This window comes from Mytilus edulis, chromosome 5 (assembly GCF_963676685.1).
Source record: "Mytilus edulis chromosome 5, xbMytEdul2.2, whole genome shotgun sequence".
In the NCBI taxonomy this organism is placed as follows: Eukaryota; Metazoa; Mollusca; class Bivalvia; order Mytilida; family Mytilidae; genus Mytilus; species Mytilus edulis.
Window position 1 is genome coordinate 63,352,863 of NC_092348.1, and position 9,967 is coordinate 63,362,829.

The 9,967-nt window shown below is 30.8% G+C and overlaps 1 protein-coding gene across 1 annotated transcript; it reads left to right on the plus strand.

Moving 5' to 3' along the window:
- The first annotated feature begins 579 nt into the window (after positions 1-579).
- LOC139524174 (uncharacterized) lies at positions 580-9,135 on the plus strand. Its single transcript, XM_071318798.1, has 6 exons — positions 580-731; positions 1,587-1,809; positions 3,022-3,087; positions 4,598-4,684; positions 6,257-6,394; positions 7,795-9,135. Exons 2-6 carry the CDS (start codon positions 1,591-1,593, stop codon positions 8,011-8,013), a joined length of 729 nt encoding a protein of 242 aa, XP_071174899.1. The 5' UTR covers positions 580-731; positions 1,587-1,590; the 3' UTR covers positions 8,014-9,135.
- The last annotated feature ends 832 nt before the right edge of the window (positions 9,136-9,967 follow it).

Here is a 9,967-nt window from a genome sequence, read left to right on the forward strand (position 1 = left end):
TTTTAGTTAAAGACAAATGTTGCTATTTTGAAAATGTCTGTACCACTTCAGGAATATGACAGTCGTTGTCAATTCGGTTGATGTGTTTTATCATTTGATTTTGCCGTTTGATTAGGGACTTTCCGTTTTGAACTTTTCTCTGAGTTCAGTTTTTTTGTGATTTTACTTTTTAATGATGTTAAATTCTTATGAATAGATACGGCAGATAATCAATATAATAAACAAAGTCTTGTGAAATCATATAAATTGCAATAGGAGGAAAACAAAGTCCCTCGACAGCGTAAGTAACCCTTTCTATGTACACCTCTTCTGTCATGCATATACACACTTTGTCAAAATGTCACAATTTGACACAGAACACAGTGAAGGTTAAATAAATAAAGCAACTACTCTACATAAACAAGTTTTCGTTCTTCACTTAAATCTAGAAAAATGCAGGTAAAACTGCAACAACAAGTTTACGTTTAAACGTATAAGTAGTTCAATAAATTGAGATAACAAAATCAATAGACAATATATTTTAAAAAGTCTTATTGGTTTGCACTTAATAAGGTAACGTTTTGTCCCTTGGCTTAATGTTAATATTTGTCAACGTGTAATACATTCAGTACATATATATTCATTCTTATCAAGGAATTATACTTTACTACTTGTATTTTGTTGGTTAGATCATTCCGTTGGTAACAAAGCTTGTAGATCGTCACTGTAAGTGATATAGAAGACCTAATACTGTAAGTATACCTTTCTTTTCCACATACTGAGATTTAAGTAATAACTACATACATGTACATAATAAACATTTTTGTTAGACATCAATAGGTCTATAGGAAAAAGACACTGTTTTATATCGATGGCCGTTCCTGATAACCTTTTTATATAATATGAGAGTCTGAATTGGGATATATGGAATAATTAATAATGTCAAAATATATGACGCGTAGATAAAAACTAGCACAGAAAATAAAGAGTGTGGAATAAAGGGGTAAAAATGTAAAAATAATAACTGTGAGAAAAAGAAAGAACAAGATAATATTATGCTGATTAAAGAAATGAATGATGTATAGAGTGGATGAACCATATAATAACCGATAAATATAGTGAAAATATGTGTACTAGAATTTGGCGGAAACGGTTTCTTTTTTAAAGAGTCAAAATATTAGAAATGCCTTGATCTAATGGAGTATTGGGAACTTCCAGTTTGATAAGTTACCTTACAGTAAAAGTTGTATTTTAGCGGTATGGTCATTGTTAACCACTGTTATACAATACTTCTATATTCAAGTGTTATAACATGTTACCTAGATATAGGAAGATGTGGTGTGAGTGCCAATGATACAACTCTCCATTCAAATAACAATTTAAAAAAAGTAAATCATTAGAGGTCAATGTACGGCCTTCAACACGGAGCCTTGGCTCACACCGAACAACAAGCTATGAAGGGCCCCAAAATTACTAGTGTAAAACCATTCAAACTAGTCTTTATTGTCATTTTTTAGTTCAATGTGATTAAAATCTGAATACACCTGACTTAGACATGTTGTCTATTAACTTTAAATAGTACAATGCTTTTGTATTCATATATTTAGTAAAATGCAAACCACAACTAACAACACTGAGAAAAATGCTGTGATTATGCAAACAACAGAGAATCCAGCACCTCAACAAATAGTTCATGTGAAGACATTTAAAATATTTGGTTGTATACAGATTGGGTTCGGAGCAATATTAGTAATCCTGAGCCTAGTTGAATTGATAGGGAGGGCTTTTGACATCGTAGTTACTTTACCACTAATTATATGCTCTGGATGGGTAAGTATGCTATATTTTGTAAGAGATGTAAATTATGAAAACAGTATAAATATTATAATATGTGTAACCGTTGTATTCACTCTTTGCTTAACTTTTGCTTGATAGAGAAAGTTTATATATGTTGTATAATGTATGAACTCTTGATTACAATTTGTGTGCTGTTGTCGTCTTACTACAAAAACTTTTAAGATGACATCTGTGTTCATGACGTACAAATTATTGATTAGGGTTGTCCAATCAAGATCATACTCATAAATAGTGTTGAGGGAGAGCCGAAATGTCAGTCCCTGAATTTTTTTCCCTGGAACGGGTATCGAACCAGAAACCTTTGTTTTAGTAGTCCGATGCACTAACCACTACACTACGGCTCTCTCTGTTTTTCTTTGTTTTTTTTTTGCTTTTGAAATTGTTTATCCGTTTTTGAATAACTATTTTTTGATTTCCAAGAAAACAAATATGGACCTTAATTTGTTGATGCTTCATGTTTGGTTCAAATTGGAATATTTGTTTCAGATGAGAAATTTCAATTTCCAGAAAAGTTCTCAAACTAAACTTAGAATATGGTGATATAAAATGTTGTATGGAAACCTTTCATACATATGTTATTCTATGGAAAGCAGAAAAAAGCAGACAAACAGATAAACGACAGTCATAAAAAAATTAAAACATAATACTTTGCTCTCTTTCTGTGTGATATTTATAAATAAGATATTTTCAAATGAACCAAAAGTAAAATATATATTTGCAACCCATCCCTTTTAATGAAAAGGAAAAACGACTAAATTTTATAGATAGGTATCTATACAAAAGTTGAAACTCTAAATCTGACGGAATGCAGATATTTGTACGCGTATGACTTATATCAATAGGAAAGCAAGTGACTACACCATATAATTAGATAAAAAAAAATCGACCGAGTGTAGACCGGTAAAGAAATAAATCCGTTAGAACTGACACAAAGTTTATGATAAATCCAAGGACGTGTCGATTCAAAAGACAAGATTTTTTTATTTCAGAGTAATGATGTTTGACTAACTGAATTAAAACTTAGGTATGCAATAACATAACAAATTACGGGTCAATGTTACTGAATTATAGAACAAGATCACATCATCGTTCAAAAGCAGTGTATGTTAAACATCTTATATTTGAGTTATAACGCGTTGATATATGTCATAACTGATTTTTGTTTTAATTTTCTTATTATAATAGTTCGTCATGACTGGATGCCTACCTCTTACAATGTCAAAGAATATAGAATCGAGTTTTAGATGCAAGGTAAAGACAATACAATGATGTGTCAACATAAGATATTTATTTCATTAAAATACTCACAACAAGGCAGTCCCAGTCACAAATAAATGAAGATAAAGACAGAATTTTGAATACTCAAAGTACAGTTTTGTGAGCCAGAGGATTTTGAGGAATGATTAAGATCGCATCCAGTTATGCATACTTGTCACATTTTCATTAATCGTGATTGACAATGTACGGCATGGCATCGTGATTGTAGAAAAAGATAAATGCGGTATTTCGTTTTGTGTATATGTCAAGGTTGGGCGGTAAATACCACCCCCGGTATTTACCATTGGTATTTACCGGTATTTACCGCCCCGGACAATACTCCCAAAGTGGTCAATACTGGCAAATACTGGTCAATTGAAATTTTCATGGTTGTTTCTACTATTAAATGAAGTAAAATCTTGATAAAAAGTCAAATATAATGTGTCAGCTTATAAAGGTAATGAATTTGATATGTTTTATTCATTTATAACACTTATTCTTACTACTGATTTAAAATTAAGTTTTTAAGAATTATGATATTGCATACTTAAGATATATATATATACAAATTTATATTTTATTTCAACATGTTTAAATCAATATATTTTTATTCAAAATGTATGATTTTACAGGTAATTAAAATTAAAGGTAAATAAAACTACAGGTAAATGAAGTTACATGGGTCTTTTTACCTATAGCTATCACCTGGCATTGCTAGGTGTGAAAATTTAATTACTAAAACAACAGCCTCCAATAAAAGTTGACAGTACAAGGGTTGAAAGTAATAAAATTGATATATGAAGACTCCCTTAAACAATAAATTATTTCCTGTTTATAGCTATCTAACTGTGAGATAAAAAAAAACCTTCTTCATGCTGGAAATGAAAATTTGAAGCATGAACAAAAAGTTTTTATCTTTTACTATAATATTATGTACACATTAATCAATGTAGATACCTGTTTGAATTAACAATAGAATTAGATATGAAAGCATTAAAAATGGTTTGAACACTTTCTATATAAATTAATTATTAATTGTAATTATAATTGACCAAGTAGATAGTGGTTTTTATAGTAATGTCAATCGACCAGTATTTGCCGGTATTTCCCAGTATTTGCCAGTATTTCCCGGTAAATACCGGTATTTACCACTGGCATGGTCAATACTAGTATTGACCGCTTTTTTGCCAACCTTGGTATATGTTAATGCATTTTGCACATTTTAATCGTTAATTGTATTTAAAAGAAATAATATTTCTATAAAGGAGAACACATGTGTACGGAAAATAAACTAAAATGAACAATCAAAAACTTTCAATCGAATTACTATCAGAATCATGACCAACGAAAAACGACGCTAGATAATCAACGATCATGTACGGTCCACGTTCATTACATAGAAAAAAAATATTTACCAACACAAATCTCATTAAAACTGGTGTAAAAAATATAGAATGAATACGTGATATTCATTTTTAATAGAATTGGTTTTTTTTAACTTCAGAAAATCGGTTTTATGGTGTGTAGTATAATTGGTGCAGCATTGTTTTCACCGATTATATTTAGTTTCACACTCACTGCTGGAGATGCTGTAAGTAGTATTTTGATCGAATTCTTTACTGCAATTTCATTACTGAAAACAGTTTATCGAAAATCTTTTTACGACATTCAAACAATTATTACCTGATCATGACGTTTGTCAGATAAAGACATGGAAAATTGAATGTCTGAAATGTTATTAAGACAAATACTTGCAAGATGTATGGTATGAATAGATTGATATTGTGGTACGTTATTTTCAGTTGTTACTGGCTTTGACCTAACTAAACCATTATAGGTCAAATAACGGTCTTGAACATGAAGCCTCAGCTCACCCCGAACAGAAAGTTTGCATATTTTCTGGTCGATAATAGTCTTATATCGAATATCGATATCTTTTTGACTATACACATTATAAGCGTACAAAATTAAGTGTTGTATTGTTATTTGAATTTAAATTTACGGTTTACTTTTACTTCGTAAATATCTTTTTGGTGTTGCTCGGTATTCATAAATCATTCTGTAGTGTCACTGTGCTATTGTCATTTTTTTTAAAGTTTTATCTTTCATATTTTCTAACGTGTTTTTTTTCTTTTTTAGAGTGTATATATGTTTTTAATATTTGTTTGTCTTTGTTGAATAGTTTTTTTATCTTGTGAGTTGAGAATATAATACAAAGTTGACTGTTTAATGTGTTTCTGTACACAAATTTTTGACAAAGTTTTGACAATTATGTATGTCACTCTTTTTAATGAATAAAATGGAGTTCTATGCGACTGTCATATAGATTAGAGGTTTAAGCTATCCAAAAAAAAAACAGGTTTATTCAAGCGTTTTCTACATAAGGAAATACTGGAACAAACTTATGACATATATTTTCTATTCGTTTTGGTGTGTTTAAGCTTTGAATTTTACAAATTGATACGGAACTTTTAGTTTTGTCATTGTCATTAAAATAGTATTTAGGAGTAATAAGAAACACTTGTCACCTCAGAGCCAGAATAATGTGCCTGGGAATTATAACTTTGAACTAGAATCTTTCTTAGAGCTCGGTATTTTAGTTGATTAACTTTTTCCTATTTTTATCAATGACATAATGCTAAATTACGTTAAAGTGATTTGGCCTACATATGAAGTGCTTGTTTCAACTTGGAAAACATGCAATAATATTCCAATTAATACAACAAGAAAATAGTGTTATACCAAAGGAATATTTTGATCTGAATCAGCTTCAAACATACAATACAGAAACAGGATGTCTGGTTGTTTTTTTGTTTGTTGAATGTCTGTTTCCTTTATGTTATGAACTGAATGAAAAATATTGATCGAAAAAGTACTAGAACCAGGACTGATAATTGTCATATTATACATCTACACATGTATTGTCAATCCAAAATGCTTTCGAATTCCGACGTTCATTTTCGAATTCGGATGTGTTGCAATTGTGGACAAATGTGAACATTAAAATTAAAATTAAGTCAAATATTAATTCATGCTTTTAGTGAAAAAAGTATGAAATCCCTTTTCAACGATTTAAGAAAATATATCTTTTTTACCTTTATATAATATCAAAAAGTGTTTAAGTATTATTACATTTTACACACGTTTTTAATATATATTTCAGCAAACCCCTCACGAGTATAGAACATGGCATCTTTTAACATATTCCATAACCTTTTTATCTGCTTGTGTAGCAATAGTTGCAGTTATATCAGCGTCCTATTGTTGTTGTTTCTCGCCTTGGGGATCAGAAAGTCAGCAGGTATCTAACTATGTAGTCAAAGTAAAGAGGATATCTGTAATGTATTGTAATGTTTATATTTACGCTGCTAATATATGAAAATATATATATGAAATAGGAAGTGAAATCTAGCATCATGCTATGAGACAACTTAACCCCTTTAGATGGAAGGTTTTAAATATTCGAAAGTTTCTAGAACGTAAAATTCTATACAATTGCTTACCATTATATGACCTTCACCAGAAGTAAAGACCCATGCATAGCTTGAGGTGTCATATCAAATTCTGGTTAATACATGTAAAATGAAAAGAATACAACTATTATTGTTGGTTTTAAAACCCCAAGTAGCAACAACTACATGTACAAGGGCATACATAACTGTCATGTAGGATTTACAATGATGACTGATCTTGAAGAGAAAATTTATAAGATAACTCAGAGATACACGTAGTCATTACATTTATCATCATTACCAATTGTTACATTATTTCTGTGTCATCTTTTTTCAATAGATAGACTTAAAGTATTTTATGTTCTGTATTATTGCATGCCAAATCAATATTGTATTGCAATTTATTATTATTCTAAATGGACTCCATAAGTATGATTTACTTGTGACTAATCCATTTTATTTGAGTAAACACAATATGTTTAAACTAAAATACTCTATTTAACTGACAAAAAGTCTGGTAAGGTGCATAGATATTGTTTCATTAGGATATCTAACTAGCCTTAACATATCTTTTGAAATAAATATTAGCGTGCAGATGGAGTATTATTCTCCCAAAAACACGGATGCTTTTACGATCAGATATAACTGCATGTTGTAAAGTTACATCACAACAAAACTGAACTTCGAGGAAAATTCAAACGAAAAGTCCCTTATCAAATGCCAAAATCAAAAGCTCAAACACATCGACCGAATGGATAACAACTGTCATATACCTGACTTAGTACAGTCATTTTCATATGTAGAAAATGGTGGATTGGTTTTATAGCTATCCAAACCTGTCACTGAATCCACACCACATATGCTTTAATGCTGCCTCCCTTTCATAGTTGACCTAGAAGCGTTCAGATGGACATATTTCGTTACCTCGGTAACACACATATAATTTTGGGACTATAAATCAATACTTGTACAGACAACTACACTATTCCTTTTCGTTTACAACAATGCTTTACCGAATTGTTTATATATTGGTTTATCAGTTTTATTTTATGGGTCGCTTATACTCAAATCTATATTGAAGTTTACATAACAAGTTTTTAGTGCAAAAAAGATATACATAACACGCACATGTATTGTAAAGCAAAAAAACTCACAAGTAAAGAGCGTTTCATCGGATTTTTTTATTTATCTGTTTCACTTTATCTTTTATACTTTCGAAAGCTAAACAATTTTCATTTATGTTCAACAGTTTGTTGTTGTTATGAGCCCCTTACAACTTGGGATGAATGTAAATGGATCTGGAAATCAAATTCAAACATCAAATATACTGCCTGTGATGGATACGACCGGAAAAACAGTACTGCATTCTAAAGCTCACCAGTACAACTTTGTTGGCGGCACTGATCAAGGGCTAGGTTATCCACAGAATCAAAACATTTCAAACTCGTATTCACAATTATATATATAAATGCATAAGAACGTAGATTTAGCACACTAGTCAGTATTACAAAAAAACAATTGCTTTATCTGATATGTTCACGCAAATTTTTGCTGGATAGTGATATCAAAATTGATGATAACACATATGTGCAAATCATCGTATATTTCGTGCAAGACGATATTTCTGCAGCTTATTGTAGATTTTATTATAAATTGTATGAAGTTCAAAAATATTCATTAGGGTTATGATGAAACGGTATGGCATGTCTCTCATTCAGTACATGGATGTAATGTGTGCATAGGTGGTTCATCCAACATATCTTTCTCTCTCTCCCTGTTTTCTACATTGTGTTTTCTATATAAGGGTACAGTCAAAATGTGATATTGAAAACAAAATGTCCTGTTCTTAAAGATGTCTCGTGATTGGGGATATTCTTCCTTCGATATAAAATGACCGGCAAATATTTAGTATGGTAGCAACTTTTGTCATCAAGTTCAACAAGTTAGACATGAATACTATTCTGTTTTATGATTATACATGTTGTAAATATGTTGTATCCATGTATTAATGAATTGCATTTACAATTGCTTCTCCACATTATTTTAAAAACTCGATTCTAGGATTCTCTTTTATTAGCTTTAGCAGAAACAAGTGGTCTTTGAAATTTTTGGATAAACCATTACATCAGGTAGTGAAAAAATCCCCTTTGAAGAAATGTGATTTTCAATGAGACATCAGTGCTTGTGGATAGAGGCCCTACTATTTCTTTGATCGGAATGAACGGTGACAACAAGTGGAATTATATTTGTGTGGATCGTCTTATTTTCAATTCTATTAGGATATTTCAATATTTTTCTTGAGTTTTACCGAAAACTTCTGTAATTGATTTGTTTTAATGTTTTATGAGATTGCAGCCCTATAGTTGAGTTCTGATTTCGAGGAGAAATAGCTTAGCTTAGCCGTTTGCATCGTTTGTGTTAGAAAGAAATGCACTCACTCTGTATTTCATGATTCGTTCAAGCAATCCTTTTTCTTTTTGTTTACTTTCTTTAATTTTGAACTTATTTTATTAAGTATCATCTGTTATATCAACCCTTAGATACAATGGGAAGCAACTTAGGGGCCTGAATTTTTACAGTCTCATCGTCGGGGGGGGGGGGGGGGCAAATGAGAGAAAACAAACTCCCATGCAAAATAATAAACATCTATCTGTATAATTATCATCTACCTATATAATAATACATCACACCACATATTTTTTGAATTAAGTATACATTCGATTTACTGTATATATTTTTTTCACAAGCGCTACCTGTATTTATTAAGGTGCATTTCTTTCTAACTTCAATTTTGTAAACGTAGTGTAGCGTTTGTTATCGTTTGCTATACGCTACTAAAGTAGAAACAAATACATCGTGTAATTAGTGTTTACTGAAATTGTGTTGCCTATAAATAAGATAATTACTAAAAGTGTGTCAGGATGTTTTGCTTATACTTGTAAAGCATTGGTTCCTTTCAAATAGTCTCCAAACTATTGTCTTGATTAAGCAAGTTATTCTTTTATATTTACGTTACGTTTATACGTTATGATAGGCACTAGGGTGAAGATTTAACTGCATTGTTTGTCTTTTTGCAGATTGTTCCATTTTGTTTGCTTATAAAGTTACTAAACTTCAAGTTGTAGTTAGACACAAATGTAACGTTTGTAGTAACAAACGATGAACGTCAAAGTATAAACGCATTTTAGCGAGTGCAAAGGTTGTCGAAGTTTATGTAAACTTTGCAAACGTATGTTAGAAACAAATGATCAAAACATGTACGTGCCTAGCCGTTTGCATCGTTTGTGTTACTAAAATTATTTTCATCCTTTCCTTATACAGACACGGATTGACGACTTCACACTAATTTCTAATACGAGCAGGACGAATCCAACTGCCCAATGTTCAACTGCTCTATTTCTCATTTACATTGTTGCAGCAAC

What these genes read in the sequence shown, in the direction of transcription:
- LOC139524174 (XM_071318798.1), top strand. Translation starts at nt 1,591, where the DNA reads ATGCAAACCACAACTAACAACACTGAGAAAAATGCTGTGATTATGCAA. An exon ending in TAATTATATGCTCTGGATGG is followed by an intron (nt 1,810 to 3,021) that starts GTAAGTATGCTA and finishes TTATTATAATAG; the next exon opens with TTCGTCATGACTGGATGCCT. An exon ending in AATCGAGTTTTAGATGCAAG is followed by an intron (nt 3,088 to 4,597) that starts GTAAAGACAATA and finishes TTTTAACTTCAG; the next exon opens with AAAATCGGTTTTATGGTGTG.